The 21,414-nt window shown below is 70.1% G+C and overlaps 1 protein-coding gene across 2 annotated transcripts; it reads right to left on the minus strand.

The window, feature by feature from the left end:
- Nucleotides 1-920: 920 nt before the first annotated feature.
- ESPNL (espin like) lies at nt 921-20,806 on the minus strand. Of its 2 annotated transcripts, XM_045845568.1 has the most exons (10): nt 20,513-20,806; nt 19,224-19,414; nt 17,575-17,761; nt 16,609-16,791; nt 12,360-12,491; nt 6,252-6,345; nt 5,492-5,509; nt 5,188-5,306; nt 4,294-4,488; nt 921-3,205 (listed from the first exon to the last, which is right to left on the minus strand). In XM_045845568.1, the coding sequence occupies exons 1-10, from the start codon at nt 20,804-20,806 to the stop codon at nt 1,601-1,603; spliced, it is 3,018 nt and encodes a 1,005-aa protein (XP_045701524.1). In that variant the 3' UTR covers nt 921-1,600. The 2 variants fall into 2 exon arrangements, with proteins under 2 accessions (XP_045701524.1, XP_045701523.1); XM_045845567.1 differs by lacking the exon at nt 5,492-5,509 and having other exon boundaries at nt 6,234-6,345.
- Between the last annotated feature and the right edge of the window lie 608 nt (nt 20,807-21,414).

A 21,414-nucleotide genomic window follows, 5' to 3' on the forward strand; every position in this document is an offset into this window, starting at 1 on the left:
CGCCCGGGGTCGGTGCCTGCTCGTGGGAAGCTGCTCCGTGAAGGGTGACCACAGGCGGGCGAGTGCCACTGCTGTGCCAGGACAGGGGCCCGGGCCAGGGCGACCTCAGCCCACCCCCATGACCCCAGGGTGGCAGGGCAGCACGCCCCCTACTGGACGGACGAGCACGTGCGCCCCCTGCTGGGACCCGCTCTGGGCGCCGGCAGCCGGCCCGGGGCAGCAAGCACGGCGCGCAGACCAGCCGGGATCCAGAGTCTTTATTCAGCAAACCCTCGTCCTCCGTCCCGGGCCTGGCGGCCTCGGCACCCAGCACGCCCGACCGACCTGATGCCTCCCCGTGGGGCTCCAAGGGGCTGGCTGCGGGGGCGGGGGGGCTCTGGGCCACCCAACAGCTCACTGGCTGCCCCCCCCCCAAGCTGTGCAGAACACCTGTCACGAGGGGCCTGGCTGCAGGGACGTGGTGGCCACAGCACGGTCCCAGGGTTCCCTCCCCACACACTGCCTGTTGGGGCCCCTGTTGGGGCCACTGAGCAGCTACAGGACACCGTCCCCCAAAGTCCCCTGGGCCACTATCCCAGCTGGTGGGGCCCACCCCCCGGCTGCCCTGGGGTCTGGGGACAAGCCATGTGGGGCTCTGTTCCCCCCTCGCCACCTGCTCACGAGACGCTCTGCAGCACTGGAGGCTCCCTGAGGGGGCGGCCACCCCCTTTCCTCGTTCCCTCACGGGGAAGGCTGCAGTGGCACCAGGTGATCAGGGTCCAGCTAGTGTGTGTCCACCCCGGCCATGAGCCCTCTGGGCCCGAGGCTCACCTCTGAGGGTCCCCTGTGCTCAGAGCTCCTCCCAGCTGCCCCCCCCCCAGCCACCGCCCCTGTCACAGATGCCCCCACTCACGACAAGGAGCCCACAGGCAGGGCCCAGGAGAGGCTGTCCAGCGGGGGCAGGAGCCCCCCAGGGAGCCCTCTCTCTGGGACCAGGTCCCCTGGGACGCCGTGGGGTGGGCACGTGCGTGTCAGCAGGTGACTGCGTGAGACCAGCTTGCAAGTGTGTGTGGCCCACCTCCCGGGCCCAGAGGGCGCGTCTGTGGACAGCCAGGCCAGGCAGGCCCGTTCTCCCCAGCTCGCGGCCCCGCTCCCATTTCACAGGTGGGGAAAGAGAGGCCGGGGAGGTGGAGGGACAAGGCCTGAGGTCACCAGAAGAAACCGAGGCAGGACCCATGTGGGGCACACGGAGGCTCTGGACATGGCCGGGCCGCAGAGCCAGAGACACTGGGGGACAGGACACCAGGGCTGGACGGAGGGCCCGTGGAAAGCTGGTCATGGCGTGCCCCGGGCCTGGGGACCAGTGGGCAGAGGGGCCTGGGGCTGGGATGGCAGGTCGTCAGCTCCAGGGCTGAAGGAGAGCTGGGAGGGCCCCCTGGACTCGGTGGTGAGAGGGATGCTGAGCCTGAGCCCGGGGCTGGGCACCCCTGTCGGGGGCAGGGCCGGGGGCGCGGGGAGCGTGCTGAGTGTGCGCCTGCCCGGCCGTGGGCAGGAGAAATCCCACACCCTGCCAGGGCCCCCCTGGCCCCCGTCCCCCGGGGGGGCCGCCCGCCCGCCTGCCTCAGTCCCCGAAGCTGAACATCTCGGCCTCCTTCTCCTTCCAGAAGGCGAAGCTGCGGTCGATGTAGCCACAGATGTCCTCGCTGTTGAAGCTGCCCGGCTGGGAGCTGGGCCCCGGCCGCTGCGCCGCAGGCTTGGGCGGGCCGCCCCCGGGGGCGGTGGCGGTGGGGGGCGGGGGGCCGAGCGGGGTCAGGCCCGACGTGCGGCCGGGCTCCGCGTCCCAGGCGGGGCCGCGGCGGGGGCCGAAGAAGCGGGCTTTGATGTCCTCGAAGCCGTCGGCCCAGGCGCGGCGGCCCGCGGCCACCTCGTCGGTCACGGCCCTGTGGAAGGCCCGCACGGCCTCCCAGCCGTGGGCGCCCAGGTGCTCGAAGACCTCGAAGCAGAGCAGGTGGCGCGCCTTCCGCTCCTCGGCCGGCAGGTCGCACTCCAGGAGCTGGAAGTAGCCCAGCATGAAGAGGTCCAGCGTGAGGCCGCCGTAGGGCACCGGCGCCCCGTCCACGTGCGGCAGGAACTGCTCGGGCGACAGCAGGCCGCGGGGCCGCCGGCTCAGCCGCCGCAGCTGCCGGGCCGGCACGTGCGCCAGCACGGCCTTCCAGGTGCCCAGCAGGTGCGCGATGATGCTGCGCTGCTGCCAGAGGTGGCCGAGCCGGGGGCCCTCGCCGGGCAGCGGGGAGGGCGGCCCCGGAGCCCTGGCCGCCTCCTGGGCCCGCGGCCCCGCGCGGCGGGCCTCCAGGGTCCTGCAGGCGGCCGTCTTGAGGGCGGGCGTGTAGGCGGACTTCTTCCAGTGGCCGAGGAAGAGCATGACGATGCGCTCCTTCCGCAGGCTGGCCAGGTCGGGGCTGTGCCCGGCGCCCGCCTCCGACAGGGCCTCCTCGCAGCTGATGCCCGAGTCGCTGGCCTCCTCCGTGTCGCCCGGCCCGGGCTCCCCTCCAAGGAGGCCCCCGCCCCGGGGCTGCGGGGGGCCTGGCCAGCAGCCTCGTGGGCACTGCCCGGGCTGGGCTCCCGCCTCGCAGGGCCCCAGGGTTGGGGCGCAGGGCAGGCCGGGGGCCGCCTCGAAGTTGCCACGCAGCGTCCGCACGGACACCCCGCACTCCTGGATCTCGCGCTGGGCCTCGCTCTGCGGGGACCCGGCGGGGGCCTCTGGCGGGGGCTGGGCGGCCGGCTTCCCCTCGCCCTGCACCAGCCCGTTCATGCCCTTCAGCAGCAGCGACATGCTCCGCACCAGCCGGGCCACGTGGCTGCACCAGAGGGGCAGGGGCTGCCCGCGGGGCGCGGTCTCCGCGGCCCCCTCGCCGCCGTCGGGCTCGGGCCCCGGGCCGGGGGCCTCCATGCCCTCCCACTCGGCCGCCCGGGGCAGGAGGTGGCTGTTGACAGTGATGCTGACCAGGGGCTGGGGCAGCAGGGCCTGCAGCTCGGCCGCCAGCCGGCCCAGCTGGCTCTCGTACTCCTGGCAGCGCCGCCGCAGCTGCAGCTCGGAGATCTGCCTCTCCAGGTGCACCAGGTCGTCCTCCGTCAGCAGCTCCCCGAAGGGGCCCAGGATGGCCTGGTGGGTCTGCGAGTACCGCCAGGCGGCTGGCTCCACGCGGCCTGCACTGCCCCTGTCGTCCTGGGCACGGGGAGGGCCGGTCAGTGGGGCGGCCGCGAGGGGCCGCGCTCCCCTGGGCGGGAGCTCCCCGAGGGGGCTCGCTCCCGGTGCCCAAGGGCCCCAGGCACTCTCTGCACCGAGGCTCGGACTCTCTGGCCCGGCTGCCCGGGGCGGGAGCGGCCACTGTGCTGGGCGGGCATCGGTGTGCATCTCATTTTCATGAAGTTCAGCAGCCGCGTGTGGCTGGCATCAGGGGCTTGCACAGGGCTGCTCTATGCCCAGCCCTGCGGAGCCGCTCCTCCCAGCACAGCTGGCTCCCTCTAGGGTCGGACTCCGGAACTGCAGTCCAGGGGCAGCCCGGGGAGCCTGGGACAAGCCAGGTCAAACTGCAGCCGTCTCCGTGGAGGTCTCCAAAGCCTCCCCAGAGGCCCGGCCGCCGGGGTCCCGTGATGGCTGCCTGTTCCCCCTCTGACCTCACCTCTGCCCACCACCCCCATTCACGCCACTCCCGCCTCCTCCTGGCTCCACCGCGGGCCGGCCTGTTCTACCCCCGGACCTTTGCACACGCCGGTCCCACTGCTTGGCATCGCTGGTCCCACATCCCCACCTCCCTCTGGCCCCTGCTCAGGGTCACCCCCCAGAGGGGCGGCCTGAGCACCCCACGGAACGGCCCCTCCCCTTGCCCCTGATTCATTTCTCCCCACGGTGCGTGGCGTCACCCTTCCCCTGCACACCCAGGCTTCCCCGCTGGAACACGGGTGCCAGTGGGGAGGGCTGCCCCCTGCGCTGTCCAGAGCAGGGCTTGGCACAGGTAGGAGGGGACGCAATCCACTAGGTCAGAGGACATGTGGGGATCACACCTGTAACCCAGGGGGCGGGGCACTGCTCACAGCCCTCTGACTGCGGCAGAAGGGGAAACTGAGGCCACAGAGGGGCGAGGAGTGGGGGGCCTGGGCCTCAGGACTTCAACTGTGGGATCAGGGTCCCACTCCTTCCACGTCCACCAACCAGGACAAAGCCCCGCCCCCTCTGTCCATCACCTCTGGTTCCACCCCTCCCCATTTGACCACGCCCCTCCCATTCCATTGGCCCCGCCCCGCCCCGCCCACCTGAGCATCCTCCACCGGGTCTGAGCCCAGGCGCGCCTGCAGCTTCCGCACCATCACTTGCCGCTTCCACTCGGGGATGGGCCGGCCGCGCTCGTCCCGCGTGGGCACCAGCCCGTCCAGGTCACCAGAGGGCAGTCCGTCCAGCTGCAGCGCGGCCAGCCCTTCTGGGGCATTCCCCACTGCCGCTTCTGCCCCCTGTGAGGGTGTGAGTAGATCTCTCAGGGCCCCAGGGGACCCTGCCCAGGGAGGAGGGGCTGTGGGGGCGCCAGCGGGGCAGGGGAGACGACAGACAGCACGCCCGGCCTGGTCAGTGTGGGCTTTCTGAGGGCAGGAGCCCGCAGTGTCCCTCGTGGGGCCCAGGGGATGTGCGGGTGGAGAGACATTCCACGGCTCTGCTGTGTCCGGCAGGGAAGCAGCTGCCCAGAGGACACCGTGCGGATGGGCGACCCCGACCGGGCGCAGCTGCACGGACCCAGCCTGGAGGCCGGCTGGACCTCGGGGCTCGTGGGAGCCTGTAATGCACTGTGCACGCCGCGACCCTCCGAGGGCGGGGGCCCTGAGCGTCATGGCCCGTGCCCAGGACAAGGATGAGGAAGGAAGGGTGCCCCCTCCTGTGGGTCCCGGGCTGGCTGGGCGCCCCAAGGAGGAGGGCAGCAGGCGCCAGGCCCACCCTGCCCACCGACGTCTGCCTGCTTCTCTGCGTCACGACAGCAGCACTGGGGGAGGGGTGGGAAGCACCCTGAGTTCAGAGGTCACCCCAGGCCCCCCCTGCCTGGGAGGAAGGGAGTGACCTGGGGTCACCTCCCCAGGGAGACCTCGCCGGGCCCAGGCAGGAGGACGTGAGAGCTGGCTGGGGGCCTTGGGACACGGGGCGGCAGAGCGGGGAGGACGCACCGCAGGGACGGCCATCGTGCTGGTGGTGGTGGCCGCCAGGGGGACCGCGAGGCTCATCTGCTCCCTCCGGAGGGGCTGGTCCGGCTGGCCAGGCCAGGCGGGGCCGAGAGACGCGGCCGCTGTGAGTCAGAGGGGCCGGAGTCAGAGGGGCTCCCGGAGAGCGCAGGGGCTCGGGGGTCGAGGACCTGGGACCTGGGGCAGGGCCCGCACCCCACGTGGGGCCAAAGACCCAGCCAGCCCCTGACCCCCCAAAAACGCCCTGGGCGAACTCCTTCACCCTGGGGGCGTCCTCGGGCCTCTGCACACGGGCTGGTTGGAGAGTCTGCGTTTGGCCCTGGTCGGTGCTGCCCGCCCCTCCCCGCCCCCCTGCTACAGCCAGTGGTCTGGGGGCCGGACACAGCCCATCCAACCACAGGGCCTGCCCTTTGCCGCCCCCAGTGCCCCTGGCCCCACCGCAGACCACCTAGGGCCACGGCCCGAGGAGAAACACGCTCTGTATCCCACCCAGGCCCGCACGGCCCCCCGCGGCTGCCTGAGGACCACACGCCCGGGGCCGACGCTGACCCTCCATACACGGGGGCCCGCGGACTTCGCTCAGCGGCTCTGTCCCGCTGATGAATGCTGGTCACGGTCCCCTAACTGGAGGTGACCCGCAGTTTAAGGGCCATGTCCCTGGCTCCTCCGGGAGGGAGGTACCTCTGGGCAGCGAGGCCCAGAGAGGGGGCACAGCTGCCCCACGAGACTGTGCTGATGGAGGGCCGGCCCCAGGGGCTCCGAGCTCACGGAGGGACCCTGGGGGCCGGGCAGGGGTTGGCACCCACCGTGGGAAATGCTGACCTCACTCTGGAAGAGCAGGGACCGTGAAGGAAACCTGGACGAGGTGGGGGGTGGGCGGCGGGCGGGAGGCCCCCAGCCCTATCCGGCCAGTCCTCAGCATGGAGTCAGTCACTGACCCCCCTCCACTGCCCCCCCAAAGGGCCTCAGGGTGAGGCCAGCAGTGCCCACTCCTGGCACCCAGGCCCGTCCTCCTGGGCAGGGGTACTCACAGTTGGGGCTCCCGAGACCTGAGCCCCGTCTCCCGTCCTCCGGGGGGCGCCTGGCAGCCGACAGCGGAGGTGGGGGAAATGGCGGGGGTGGGGGCGCCATCAGGAGCGGCACCTGGGGGGGGGGACAGGCCCGGTCACTGGGGGCCCATGTGGGCCTGGGCTTGGGCTGCCTGAGCTACCAGGCGGGGGCAGGGGTGTCCAGAGGTCTAGTCTGGCCCCAGCTTCCTGGAACGGGTCTGGGGGGGCCAAGCAAGCAGGAGGGGCCGCACCCCTCCAGGTCCTGTGCCCCGTGTCTCTCCACCCCCCCGCACCAGGTGACCAGGGCTCCCCAAACACCCCAGGCGCTTGTCTGAGTGCCGCCACACACCTGCCCCCCAAAGTCACCACCGCCACCACGTGAACCCCTGCCTGAAGGTGTGGCTCGCTGGCTCCCTCTAGAGGCAGCTCCAGGGGCGGGGTCGGGACCCGGTGGCCGGCTTGAGCTCACGTCTCTTTGGCCTGGCCAGAGATGTGGCCCCACACGGCACCCGCGCACACGTGCACCAACATGCGCACACCCTCCCGGGCTATCCCTGCCCTCTGTGCTGACACAGGCCCCCTGGAGCGCCCCCCCCCCCGAGCAAGGCCGGTGCCAGGCCCCCAGGCTCAGGGGGAAGCCACTAGGAACTTGGAACTCTCCTCAGCAGCGTTAGCAGGGCCCCGGGCTGTGAGCACGTCTCAGAGCGGCGGCAGTGCTGCGCCCGGGACCCACCACGCACTGCCCAGCCACCCTCCCCAGGGCCCCCTGGACACAGACCGCCAGGGCTGGGCCCGGGGGCCTGGGGGCCGCAGGGCACCCACGCTTCACCCCCACACTCTGCCCCGTGTCCAAAAAAGTCGCCGTGCTGTCCTCGCCGCCTCTCCTGCCCCCAAGCACTGACAGGGGGCAGCTGGAACGAGCCTTGGCCTGGACAGGCCCCCCGCGCAGCCTCAGTGTCGGCACTGACCGTCTGCTGGCCGGGCGGACGGACGCACGGGCCGGCTGAGCCAGGGACACGGGGCGCGAAGGCTGCCCTGACGCAGCGGCTGCTGTCAGCGGGAGGGCTGCGCCCGCCTCCCCGGCTCCGCCCGTCCCCGCCTAGGTGGCCGAGGGAGTCTCCAGGAGGAACCTCAGCTGGCCTCCCAGGACCCTGAGGCCTGTGGTTTGAAGCTGGACGTTGGAGGCCGTCTGGCTCCCTCTTTCAGCGGGCGGCCACCTGGGCTCCCGGCTGGGCGCAGGGCGGCCCCGGCTCCGTCTCGGCGAGGAGGGCTGTGCGCCGTGTTCCCTCGGAGCGCCCCACCCAGCGGCAGACCACAGCGCCTGGTCCCCTCCCTGCAGCGGGCACCTGGGGTGGGGTGTGGCCTCGGGGAGGGCAGGGTGCTGCTGGGGAGAGGGGGTGGGACAGAGGGCCCGGCTGGAAGGAGCCCCCTCTGGTGCTCTGCTGGCCCTGCCGTGCCCTGACGCCCCTCATCGTGGGGAGCGAGAGGTCTGTGTATGTCCATCCTGCACAGAGCTCTGTCTGCACCTGTCCCGCCGGGGCAAACCTCTCGGCTGCTCCGGGCGTCCCCTCACGCACCCACGGGTGGGGCAGCCCCACTTCCCGCAAGGCGGTGGACTCCCTAGCTGGCCACCCCAGCACCTAGGGGTGCCCGTCACACCCACCTCCTCCAGCCCCTCAGTCACATTCCCGTCCAGGGCTCCCCGCGCACCGCGGCCACTGCACAGGAGGAGCTCCGCCTGAGACCCGCCCGCCCGCCGCCACGCACCTCCTGCCTCGCTGCCTGCGGGAATCCGGGAGCCCCAGCGCACAGCGGGCTGGGGAGCGCCGGCCCGTGCCCGGCCTGGTCAACACAGGGGCCGGGCTGTGAGCTCAGGGAGCTGGGGCCGCCCTGCGCTGCCGGGGGCTGTCGCGGCCGTCCCCCCAGGAACGGGAGCACCGCGTTAATATTTGAAGGCAAAGGTGTCAGGTGGCCAGGCGGGCTTGGGCCGCCTGTGGGATCCCTTACCAGGCACCTTACCCCTCTGCGGTGCGGGGGCCTGGGAGGTGGGCCCTATGGGAGGGGGGGCACCCGAGATCTCCCTGCAGGGTTGCACCGGAGGGAGAGACCTCCCAGGGGAACCCCCGTGCGGTACCTCCACCCCAAGGCAGCCCCGGGGCACAGGGAGGGCAAGGGGCTTTCTCGAGGCCCCACAGCCGGGGCGCAGCGGGTCTGGGACCCCAGTCCTGGCTCCTGCCGGGCCCGGAAGCCCCTCGAATCCCTGCTCCTTGGTGCCGTGGTCCAGGGGCCCCAGCAGGGGAAGAAGAGGCCGGCGGTGGGCCTCTCGCACCCCTGGCCTCTCCCAGCCGGCGTTTCTCAAGGCCGTGCACGCTTGCGGGGAGGGGCGCAGGCCTGCTGGCTCTAAAACAGGGCTGCCAGGTGCGGGGTGCGCAGCGGTGTCGCAGACTTCCTGTGGGCGTAGCTGCCGCCGGGGGACCCTGGGACTTGGGGGCCGGCAAGGACACCCCACAAAGCATGACGCCTGCCCTCTGCCCTGTGTCCCAGACCCTGGCGTCTCCTGTCTCCTTCCAGCGTCCGTGACGCAGACACAGCCCGGCTTAGCAGCTGCCGCCAGGGTCAGCCGGACCCTGTGGGGTCAGGGTTGGGGGCGAGCTGGCAGCCGCAGGCTGACGCGCAGAGGGCTGAGCTGGGGCCTCCCCCCAGGGCCATCCCAGTGCCCGCGCTCGCCTGCCCCGCCTGCCCGGCTCCCTGCCCTCCTGGGGGCCCTGGGCCCCTCCCCCATGGAACCTGCTCCGGGGGGAGGGGCAAGAACCTTCTCTGCCCCTCCCGGGCGGGGGGAGGAAGAGGGAGGAGGCAGGGCGTTGGGAGTTGGTCTGGGACCTGGGGGGATGGACAATGGGCCCCAGGTGGCACCCGCGGCTGGGGGACCTCCTGCCACCCTGTTTCTGGGGCGGAGCCCTTGTTGACTGCACCCAGCAGCAGCTCTGGGGAGGCAGCCCTGGGCTCGGGCCCCCTGCCTGGGCGTCTGGAGGCCCCTGGGGGGGCCAGGCACTGAGAAGGGTGCCTGCAGGGCCCGGGCTCGTGGGACAGGCCTCACTGCACTGTCACTGCGGAGTCTCCGTGCCGGGACGGGGGTCTGCTGCGGTGCTTCCCCGGCGGCGGGCACCCCCGTGTCCCCCGTCCCCATGTCCCTCACTTGGGCCCCAGACACGAACCGACGCGGCAAGGACCCGAGGACCGTCCGGCACTGGGTCCGGACCTGCGGGGTCCTGACAGTGGGCGCGTCGCCCCCCGCACTGGGCAGCCGCCCCTAGGCGGGCACCCTCCCCGCAGCGGGCAGCCTCCCTCCCCTGGTTTTTGGTGAGATTTGAGCGGCGCGGCGGCGGCCATGCATTATGCATCAAGGACAGCGGTGTCGAGCCGGGTTACAGCCCTGTAATGCCACCCGGGCCGGGAAAATCATGACCCGCAAAGGGGTGCCGGACACCGGTCACCACGGCTGAGATTCAGTTACTGGCCGCCTGGCCAGGCCTGCCCGTCCCCGGGGGAGCGGGCTGCCCAGGGGAGCCCCTTGCCCGCTCTGGGCCTCAGTTTCCCCATCTGTAATGGGAAGCGGTATTAGGACCCTTCCGGACCTGGAGGGGAGGGGAGTTGGGCCTGCTGGGCGCTCGGTGGGCGCCTCCTCTAACCTGCAACTAGGCTCCTTGCTCCCATTTTACAGACGGGAAAGTCGAGGCTCAGAGATGCGCAGCACTTGCCTGCACCGCCTGGTGGCAATGAGTGCAGGGTAGGGGCAAGTAGGGCGGTGGACGCACGGAAGGGGGGTCGCTTGGCTGCGGTGCGGAGGTGCAGCCCCCACTGGCAGGACCACACTCCCCGCCAGGCTGCAGTTCCCCCTTGCGGCCACCCGGCCAGCACCTCGTGCAAACGGGCCCCACAGGAGGGAGTTGGGGTGCAGGGGGCCCCTTGCCCCTGTCCCAGCCCTGACTGTGCACAAGGGTGCCCAGGGAGCCAAAGGACGTGGCCACGGCCGAAGTGGGGAGGGGGAGGCAGGCCCCGCCCCCGGCCCTGCAGACCCGCCTACGAAGGGGGCACCTCCCGCCGGCCGGGTGGCCTCCGCCTGGGCAGCCCCGTCCCCAGGCTGCCCCTCCTGGGCCTCAAGGCCTTTGCCACCTCCCCAGAGCCCGACACGGAGAGAGGCCGGCGCCGGCGACCTCTGGATATTGCATTTCCATCAATATTGTATCAGGCGCGCAGCCTGTGCGGCCGCGGCCCCCAGCTGACAGCCGCCGGCCACACCTGGCCGCGGGCAGCAGGTGGCCGGGCGGGGGACGGCTCCAGCCAGCGGCGAGTGGCTGGCTCCCCCTGGCGTCCCAGGGGCTCACTGAGGGAGGGGAAGGGGAGGCTCCGGTCCTGACCCCACATCTCCCCCAGCTCCGGACGGAAGCTCACGGGACACACCAGCCTCCACGGCCAAGGGTCTGCCTCTGGCTGTGCCAGCCGTGGGCCCAGGATGCGGGCCCAGGGGCCCTGGATCCGACGGAGGCGGAGGAGCCCGCCCGGCGCTCCGGCGCCGCAGGTGGAGCAGGTGGGCGGGCTGGGGGCCCTCAGCTGCAGTGGGGGCGGGGCGCTGCACCTGCAGCCCAGGCTGCTTGGGGGTGTTCACGAGTCCTGTGGCGTCACCAAGGAGACCGGACGAAGCGCCAGGAAACCCGAGATGGGCCGGTTCCCCACGTCTCAGGGAGTCAGGGCAGCACCGAGGACCCCTGTCCGTCTAAGAGTGCTGGACACAGCGGCCAGAGGGGCCGGCAGATGCGCGGGGACCGGAGACGCAGGGCGGGGCAGAGACCCTGCTTGGACATGGCCCTGGCCATGGGCACCGCAGCGCGGCAGGGCTGGGGACGGGCCAGGGTCCTCAGCCAGGGGCAGGGTGGGACCCGCTCCCTGGCAGCTGGGCAGCTGCCCGCCGCCCTCCTGATCTCAGCGGCCACGCCGGGCACCCGGCTGATGGGCAGCGCCCTTTGACCTCTACCCCAGCAGCCAGCCGGGCCCCACTAACAGCGCCACCTGCGCCAGGAAAGCGACCTCTAACCAAGCAGTGACCCCTGAACGTTCAATAAAATAATGAGTAAATAAGTTACTTCAGCAGTTCCTCCAGGACAAACTGGGGCACGAGCGTGTCCCTACAGCCCCTGAGCTGCCCTCGACCCCCGGCGGGTGGGTGTGGGCGTCAGGTGACCAGGGGTGCCTGGCGGTGGGTGGCCAAGGGCTGCAGCCCCGCCCCCGCTGACCCCGGGTGCCCCTGAGGGACAAGGGGGGGCAGCGGCCTCACGGGTCAGCTCTCCCGGCCTCGGTGCCGCCAACTGGACGTGGGGCCCGGCCGCTGCAGGGACCCCTCCTGCAGGGGTGGCCTCGAAAGGGAGTGGCAGGCTGAGACTGAGCTGTCACAGTGGGGGGGCCTTAGGCCTGGAGGGGGGGGATGGTGGGAGGGCCTGGGGGGAGCCTGGCTCCGCCCACGTGCCCGCCCGTCCGCCCTCAGGTCCCTCCCTTCACTCCCTCGCCCATCTGCTCCTCTGTGTATTCAGCAAACACTCGTGGCCTGTCACCTGTTGGGGACGGGGCCAGCAGGACGGATCCCTGTCCTCACAGACGCAGGGAGGCTCAAGGTCACAGGCCGAGACGGGCGCAGAGGCTGCCACCTCTGGCTGCACGGGGCAGGCCCAGCCTCTTGGGGTCACCTCCTCAGGGACCCAGGGTCCCGCTGCCACCCGTGGGTAACCTCAGTCTGACACCACGTCACCCTGGGGCCCTGGTCACGGGGGATCCAGGGTCAGGAGCCCGTGACCCTGTGGTCCAGGGGGATGGCAGACCTCGGTCCCGGCCCAGCCTCCAGCCCAGCCCTGGGCCCAGCCTCAGACAGTCCCGGCCCGGTCGTGGCCCCTGCTCGACCCCGAGCCCGGTGCCCAGCAGGCTGGCTCGGCCCAGGCCAGGGCCTTGTCCCTGCAAAGGGCACGGCGCACACAGAGCTTTCTAGCGACCCGGTCCGTCAGGGCGGCGGGGCCCGTCCCCCTCCCCCCACCCAGGGGGACGGGGGACCGTGAGACTCACGGGCTTGGCTGCCTCCCGCAGGTACTGGGCGCAGTCCGGGTGCCCGTGGTACTCGGCCAGGTCTGCCGCCGTGTAGCCGTCCTCGTCCCTCAGGGAGGGGTCCACGTGGTGGGAGACGAGGGTCTGGCAGCACTGCGGGGAAGGGCACAGGTGACCCTGGCTGGCGCCCACACCCGCCCGCGGCGCCCACCAGGCCCCACGGAGGGCGGCGCCGCGCCCCGAGCTCCTGGGCGGGGAACCCGCCTGAGGACCCGCCGTGCCCCCGGCACCCACAGCCGCCCTGGCCGGGCCCCGGGCCCCACGGGCTCTGGCACCCCATCCCGCGGGGAACCCAGGCGTCCGGGCCGGGAGCTCCAGCAGGCCCTGGGCGGCAAGAAGGCGGCCTGGCGGGACCCGGCCCGGCTCGGAGCCCGACCCGACCCTGCAGCCCACATCCCTGGCTCGGACCACAGAACCGGCCGCCATGTCCGCAGCACCCCTGGAGGAAGGAAACCGGGGTGCAGAGTGACGACCTGGCCACGGCTGGGACTTGCGAGCAGAGGCTGGTGGCTGAGGTGGAGGGGGGAGGCCAGGCCGGCGGCAGCGACAGGCAGGCGGGAGGGCCCATGTCGGGGAAGCGGGTGGATCAGGTTCATCCGCCCCCCAGTCAGCGTGAGACATGGGGCTGGACCTAACAGCCTCCTTCCTGGCGCATCCGGAGGTAACGAGCCAGCGAAGAACTGCCAGGCCAAGGTCAGGAGACAAGTGCCAGAGGGGTAAGCCCGGCCGGCACTCAGAAGGGCAGGCACAGGGGCAGCGGTCACACCCTGAGCAGCTCTTTCGCGGCCTTCTGGGAGGAGGGTGGGCGGCCAAGCTCAGGGCCCTCCACGGGCGGGGCGGGCTCGGTCTGCCACCGGCTGCCACAGGCAGAGGGTGCCGCCCCCCAGCACAGGAGAGCGGAGCGGAGGCCCTCCTGGCAGGGGCTCCGGGGCCCCTTGAGCCTGGGGTGCGGGCTGAGACGATCCCGGGCTCACAGGCCCCTCGGTGCTGGCAGGCAGCGCACCCCAGGCCTCAGAGGATGCCTGCCAGTCGCCTCTCGGCTGCGCCGCGCACCACACAGTCAGCAAAAACAGGAGCCCTGGGACTGAACCCAGCGGACCCCCGGGGATGGGAGGACGGGCAGAGCAGAGAGGGACCGGGCTGGAGGGGTTGGGCACGGAACGGCACGCCACGGAACGCGACCCCACGGACTTGAAGAGTGGCCGATGGGAAGGTGGAGAACACGGACGCCGTAACCGAGCTAAAAGCTGCGGCTGGAGAGCGAGCGAACGGCAGACGGACCCGCAGGACGGCCCAGACACAGCACGGCTGGACGGAGTGCCGGCAGCTGCGGTCAGGGTGGATGGGCGCCTGTTGGGCCGGCCAGGGTGTCCATTCGGTTTTGTCCGTACGACAGCTCTGGTGGCGCTTAGTGTCTCTGACCTCATTCAAAACAGTTTGGTTAGAGTGTGTTGTGACAGCTGCCATATATATCAGCGTGCGTTTAAAAAAGAAAACTTACCAAAATTGGTGAATTTGTGTGCAGCCCCATTAATATTGCAGATGGAAGAAAATAAGCAACATTTTTGGTGTATTATGCTTTATGTGTCAAGAAAGGTAAAAACACAACGGAAATGAGCCCTGGCTGGTGTAGCTCAGTGAATTGAGCGCGGGCTGCGAACCAAAGCATCACAGGTTCGATTCCCAGTCAGGGCACATGCCTGGGTTGCAGGCCATGGCCCCCAGCAACCATACATTCATGTTTCTCTCTCTCTCTTTCTCCCTCCCTTCCCTCTCTAAAAATAAATAAATAAAATATTTTTAAAAATTTATAAAAACACAACAGAAATGCAAAAACATAAAGCTTTGTGCGGTGTGTGGAGAAGGTGCTGTGACCAATCACACGTGTCAAAAGTGGTCTGCAGGGCGCTGTCGACACGTCGGACAAATAGCTCTCTGCCGTGGGGCTCTCTCACGCACCGGAAGGTGTTGAGCAGCCCCCTGGGTTCTGCCCACTAGAAGCCAATAGCAGGCGACAGCCAGCTTACTGAAAATCTCAAAATCAGTAAAGTTATTCGTGAAAACAAAACACGTGGGGTTTATTTTATGGAGAAGAACTAAACAGACTTTTTTTTTTAAGGAATCTTTTTTTAAAGATTATTTATTTATTTAATTTTAGAGAGAGAAGGCGGGGAGAGAGAGAGAAAGAGAGAGAGAGAAAAACATCCATGTGCAGTTGCTGGGGGCCGTGGCCTGCAACCCAGGCATGTGCCCTGACTGGGAATCAAACCTGCGACACTTTGATTCGCAGCCCGTGCTTAATCCACTGAGCTACACCAGCCAGGGCTTTAAACGGACTTTTTGGCCGACCCAATCACATCAGCCCCGGCACGGGAGACACGGCGTGGGGGCGGGCGCGCGTCTGAGAGGGGAACGGCTGGGAGCCGGCAGACGGCACGCACCGGGGAAGCCGGAGCAGCCCCGGTGGGACGGATGCAGAGCCGTCACCTCTGGCCCCACCACAGCGAGGATGCAAGGCCAGACTGGACGACGGCCGTGTCAAACGCAGCCCGAGGAAAAAGGATGAGCTGCAAACAGGGACCCCCCCGCCCACCCAGCAGCAGACCTCGTGATGGGGGCCGGAGCGCGGGGCGGCATTTTCAAAGCACCGAAGAAAACCGGTCAAACCTGCCGAGCTGCGGCTCTCGACCCAGCAAAGCATCCTTCAGTACCGGAGAGAAGCAGAGATGTTTCCAGACAGACGGACACAAAGAAACAAAGAACTCGCCAGCAGTGCGCACCGCCTAGGGGGCCGTCTAGGCTGGGGTGTCCAACCTTCAGGCGTCTCTGGGCCGCACCCTAGGAAGAGCTGTCTGGGGCCGCATGTGGAATACATTGTGACATGCAATCGCAAAAAAATCTCATAACGTTTTAAGTCCGTTCACGATTTTGTGGTGGGCAGAATTCACAGCCACCCTGGGCCCGAGTGTGGCCTGCGGGCCGTGGGTTGCACCCCCCGGAAAGCGTTTCTCAGACTGAGGGGAAGGGGGTCCGCGTGGGGCCCGAGACGCCGGAAGGAAGGAGGAGGGAAAGTGTGTGGCCGTGTCTGAGTTAAGTCTTTATCTGTGGGCTGAACAAAAGCAACAATGTCACATAGGTTTTTAAAAACTGCAGAGGTAAAACACATTAAAAATGGCAGCCTCATCCCGTCTGGCCTCCCCCCACACCGGCTCCCCTCTCTGTGGCCGCACGGCCGCCAGGTTGTGCCTTGAAAGCCCAAGCCCATCCCAGGGAGCTGGGGGCTGCGGGGACCCTTGGGCTCACCCCTCGAGGAAGGCTTGTCCCACCGACGGGGCAGCGAGGCCTTCCCGCGGGGCCTTCCCTCCCTGCGCTGCCGGCACCGTTCTAGGGACTCTGGGGACGTGCCTGGGTCTCCTTCAGCGCTGGTGGCCCCCTGCCCCCGTGGGGCTCATCATGGGGGAAAAGGAGGCCCCAGGAGGGAGGAGTTGCCTCTCAAGGTCAGGATGCCAGGGGGCGGGCAGCCCGGGTTCGAGCCCCGGGTCCCAGAGCCCGTGGCCTCCCCAAGGAGCCTCACAGGACACGGGGCTGGAGGGCCCCTCAGGCACCTGTCAGTCCAGGGCCCTCGGTCCCCAGGTCAGACCCGACGCCCTCTTCGTCACCAGTGTGTCCCGCCCCACCGCCCCTGCCCTGCTCCGAGTGAGGCCCGCAGGGGCTGCGGTGAGCCCGCATGGAGCTTTCCTCGTGCCCAGCCCTCCGGGCTGACTCAGTCAGCAAGGAGGGAAGTGATTCACCGGGGAGTGAGCACGCGTCTCACTGCGTGAACGTTCGGGCGCAGCGGCACGGGGGACACAGGGCGGTGGGCATGGGGGGAGGAGCCGGAGAGGCCCCCGACGGACGGGTGGCAGCCTGCGCCGAGCGCCCGGGTCCCACCACGTCTGCGCTCCCTCCGTGTCTGGGGCGCAGCCTGCGGGCCGACACCCCCGCACGCCGGGGAAACCGTGACGCCAGGGGCTCCCGTCGGAAGCAGGCGCGGTGCCCGCGTGAGCGCTGGGGAGCAGTCGACGCCCCGCGGCCACCCCCGCCCCCGGGTTGCATCCGTGTGTCTGCTGGCGCGTCCACCCGTGTGCACGCACCAGTGTGTGAGCACACACGTCGCACTCCCGGCCCCCTCGCCGACGGCCGGCTTACGCAGGCGCCCGGCGCCGCTCACCTCCATCTGCCCGTTCTCCGCGGCGTCGTGCAGCGGCGTCCCGCCCCAGGAGTCCCTGGTGACCGGGGCGCCCATCAGCAGCAGCCGGTCCAGGATGGGCGTGTGGCCGCCGCGCGCTGCGAAGTGGAGGGCCGTGGCCCCCTCGTTGTCCCGGGCCGTCAGGCCGATGTCGGTGAAGGTGACCTGGGGGGTGGGGGGAGGGAGGCTGAGGCTGGACGGGGCGACCGCTCCCGGTGGGCAGCCAGGGGGAGGAGGTCATGGAGGGTGGGGAGGCGCTTTGGGGGCAGGAGCACACCCCCCACCCGGGCAGCTGGGGGCGGAGATGGCTCCCCCACGCAGTGCGTCGTCCCCCACAGCCCGGTCCCTCTGGAGCAGCGGACACCCCGCCCAGCCTGGGTTTTGTGGTGGAGGCAGGAAGGCCCAGCCCCTCCCACCCCCCGGGGGGTTGCTCAGGGCCCAGGGTCCTGGGGCTTCCCTTCTGGAAACAGGCCTCAGCGGCCCCTCTGGGGGCCCAGAAGGCGGGGGCTGGGCTCCGGCCCCGCTCTGGGGCAGCTGGGCGTAAACAAATGGCTGAATGGCCAAGATCAGGCACCCGTGACCGAGCACCTGGGTGCCAGCAAGCCTGAGAGCACCCAGGACATGCACTGGGACTCTGGGGGGAGGGGCAGGAGACCCCCAGGGGGCGGTGCTGCGGTCCCCTCAGTCCCCCTGGGGCTCAGACGTCCAGTCCGCCGGCCCTGCCTGGCACAGCCATGTGCTCCGGGCTGCAGCCCTGCCCAGCCTGGGCCGAGCTCGGAGCACATTTTCTCCCCAGCGGCCCTGGGGGTCCCCGGTTCTCCGGTGGGCAAGCACCCCGGGGAATGGGCCCCGCACCCCGGCCAGGCCCGGCTCAGAGGGGCCCTGGGGAGCAGGCAGGAGCAGGCGGCAGCCTTCCAGGACCACCGGGCTTCCAGCTGTCCCCCTTACCAGCCAGACGACGAGGGAGTAGTGGCCGCGGGCAGCGGCGGCGTGCAGCGCGCTCATGCCGTCCAGGGCGCGCAGGTGCACGTCGGCCCCGCAGTCCTTCACCAGGAACTGTGCCAGGTGCAGGTGGCCCTCCTGGCAGGCCAGGTAGAGCGGGGAGGCGCCGCTGCGTGTCCGCCGGTTCACGCTGCTGCGGGGGAGGGCGGGGTTCAGCGGGCTCCTGGTGCGGGGCGCAGAAGGTAGGGTGGGGGCTGCCCCAGCCTGGGGCCTAGAGCGAAGGAGGGGAGGTTGCACCCCCTCCCTGACCCGCTGAGGGCTCCCAACCAATCACCATCTGGGGTGGGGGTCAGCGGGCCGGGGGCTCTCGCTGCTGGAATCCCGCCCCGCCCACTTCCCGTCAGGCTGTGCGTCCTGGAGCGGCAGACAGGGGGCGCCGCTCAGGGTGCCCGGTCCAGTGCGCCTGCGGGTCAGGGAGCTCGGAGCGGGGCCGAGGCAGCGGTCCGGGGGCGCCCAGGCCCGCATTTGGGGTCGGTGCGAGCAGACCCAGCAGGTGCTGGGGTTTCCAGAATCCCCTCTGCCCCCACCTGCTGCAGTGCAGGGGGAGTCCTCCGTCCCCGGCGACTGGCTGCACGGAGGGGCCGTCCCCTACCCAAGGCTGACCCCATCCCCTGGTGACACAGACATCACCGCTGGCTCCTGCAGTCGGGGCCAGGCGGGAATGCTGGCCCCCCGGGCACGGGCCTTCTGTGTGCGTGTGCGTGCATGTGCGCACACACGTGTGCATGTACGTGTGTGCATGTGTACATGTGCGTGCATGTGATGTGCATGTGCTTTAATGTGAAGTCTCCCAGTTTTCAAAGGGTAGAGACTCCTTTATTTTTATTTTTTATAAGGAACTAGTAAGTTATTATTTTTTTAATTTAATTTTTTAAAAATTTTATTTATTTTTAGAGAGGGAAGGGAGGGAGAAAGAGAGAGAGAAACATCAATGTGGGGTTGCTGGGGTCCGTGGCCTGCAACCCAGGCATGTGCCCTGACTGGGAATCGAACCTGCGATGCTTTGGTTCACAGCCTGCGCTCAGTCCACTGAGCTACGCCAGCCAGGGATAGACACTCCTTTAAAAACTGCGGATCTTGCCCTGGCCGGTGTGGTTCAGTGAGCTGGGCGTCATCCTGCAAACCAAAGGGTCGCTGGTTTGATTCCTGGCCAGGGCACGTGCCCGAGTTGCAAGCTTGGTTCATGGCTGGGGGCATGCGAGAGGCAACCAATTGAGGTTTCTCTCCCTCCCTTCTCCTCTCTCTCAAAATAAATAAAGCCTTTAAAAAGTGGAAACTGTGGGGAAACTGTGGCTCTAACAGGCACTCCGTGGCCAGCGTGGAGGCTCTGAGGACGGTCCGCAGAGGCGGGTCTCAGGCCCTGGCCAAGGGGCCGGCGTGGGGGGCCAGGCCCGAGAGCCCTGCTCCAGGTCTGAGACGCCAGGTCTCGCTGGGGACACACGTGGGGACAGCAGGCTGCCCTCCCCTGTCCCCTGCCACCACGTGCCTGCCCTGCGCGGCCCACAGCGAAGGCAGCCGGCTGGCCTCCTCCGCCCCCCTCGCCGCAGCCTCCCTGGGCCCCCGGACCGCCCGCCAGGCCGCTCCTGGGCCCTCACCTGCTGTGGGCGGCCGTCAGGAGCTTCAGGCAGGTCAGGTCCCCGCTGACGGCGGCGTGGTGCAGCGGCAAGGCCCCCTCCAGCGTCTCCAGCGTGGCCGCGTGGCCCTCCCGGAGCAGCCACTCCACCAGCGCCGGGTGGGCGAAGCGGGCGGCCAGGTGCAGCGGGGAGACGCCCGAGGCGTCCTGGTCCTGCCGGGGCACGGGTGGGCGCAGGTCCTGACCCAGCCCCGTGGGCAGCACCAGTGCAGCCAGAGCCCACCCGGGGTCCACCCTGCTGCTGCAGACCCCACGCGCCTGGGGGTTTCTGCCCCCCTCCTCCCCGGCTTGCCCCAGCGAGGGCCGTCTCCTCTGAGGGAGCACCTGAGCGAGGCGGCTTGCTCCAGGTGAGAGGCGGGGCGAGGGCTCAAGTCCAGGTCTGGGTCCCCCCGCGTCTGCACCCCTGCCACGCTCAGGGCCCCGTGCCTGAGCACAGCCACGCCCCTTCCCAGTGTCTGCTGCCGGCCGGAAGGCTCCCCTGGGCCGGGCTGGGCAGCCTGCCGTGTGTCCCAGGACACCGCCTCCTGGGCTAGCCCCCCACCCCCGCCCCGAGTGCCCACCCCAGCCGGCCATAGGTCCCGTGGTTGGGCAGCACATCCCCTGTGGGGTCGGCGCTCCTGCCCGGCTGCCCCTCGGGGCTGTGACTGGGGGCAGAGTCTCCCCTCTCCCGGGACCCAGTGGACCACGGATGACCGTGCACGTCCGCCAGACCTTGCTCCCCACCCTCCCCCACGAGGGGCGGGGGGCAGGCCGGGACCAGGCGAGGGCGGGCCCTGGTGGAAATGCACCCCCGCAAGCCCGTCACTGAGCTCTGGAGACCCCTCTCTGCCAGCCGGGCCTCAGTCACCCAGGCGGCTCCAGCTCCGGAGCCGGAGCCCCTGCTGCACTGGCCCATGGGCCCTTACTGGCCCCCAAGGGAGACGGGCCTCGGGGCTCAGGCCCGATGATGGGTGCTGGCCCGCCCGACCGGCAAGGCCAGGCGCTCCCGGGCTGGGGGGAGTGGCGAGTGGCTGCTCTGAGCCGGCCATGCAGCGCGGTACAGGGCACTGCGGCACATTGCTGAAGCTGGCCCGGGCTCCGTGCCCTTTGGGTGGGGCCGGGGGTGGGGCAGAGGTGGGCTGTGCCCACTGAGCCGAGGGGCTGCGGCGAGTCCCCGAGAGGAAGGAGAAGCCCGGGGCCGAGGACCTCCTGGCTCAGGGCTCCCTCCGCGCTCCCTGCACCCGACACCGGCCCTCGGGCCGCCCCGCTCACCTGCAGACCGCAGCCCCCCTCGCGCACCAGCCAGCACAGCTCGGCCAGGCTGCCGGTGGCCGCGGCGTCGTGCACCGGGGTGGCCCCGTTGTGGGCCCGCTGGTTGCCGGGCAGCTGGGCCCGCTGCACCAGGAACTTGACGCAGGCCAGGCGGCCGGCCCGGGTGGCGTGGTGCACCAGGCCGGCCCCCACGGCATCCACGATGCCCGGGCCCAGGGCACCGGCCTCCAGCAGCTGCTCCAGGGTGGCCAGGTCCCCGTCCTTGGCGGCCGTGAGCGCCCGCTGCTCCTCCATCCTCCGGCCCGGCCACCCGGCGGGCTCTCAGGGCTCGCGCACAGGCCCGGGCTTCCTGTTTCAGGCGTGGACGCAGCTGCCGGCTCTGGTTACCCGATAAGCAGCCCACGGGGCAGATGGGAGGCGGCGGGGGTGCGGGGGGCGGGGGGTGGGGAGGCCGTGGGGACCAGCCTTGCAGGCCTGCCCGAGCTGCCCCACGGTGCGCAGAGCCGTGGTGGGCCAGGGGTGCGGGGCACTGCGGAAGAGCCCGCGCCTCGTGCAGGCCAGGGGCTGGGCGCGGAGCTGCACCCTGCCTCACCGGCCCTGGGAGGGGTCAGGGCCGAGTAAGCGTGTGAGTCTCAGGCTGGGACGAACTTCCCGCACCCAGCGGGCGTCACAAGATCCCCTCAGGAAAGCCGCAGGCCCGGTCTGGCCTGGGAGAAAGCCACCTGGGACACGTGAGCCTCGAGGGCAGACCCACCCCCAGGGTCCCCTCTGGGGGCTCACCACCAGCCCCGTTGCGTCTAAAGGCCTCAGCTGTGTCCTCCTACAAGGAGCCAGAGCAGAGCCCCGACCCTGGACAGTCTATGCCGGACGCGGGCCCTGAGAGGGCCGGTCCTTTGGGGCTG

Source organism: Phyllostomus hastatus, unplaced genomic scaffold, assembly GCF_019186645.2.
Source record: "Phyllostomus hastatus isolate PE091 unplaced genomic scaffold, TTU_PhHast_1.1 phas_contig_477, whole genome shotgun sequence".
In the NCBI taxonomy this organism is placed as follows: Eukaryota; Metazoa; Chordata; class Mammalia; order Chiroptera; family Phyllostomidae; genus Phyllostomus; species Phyllostomus hastatus.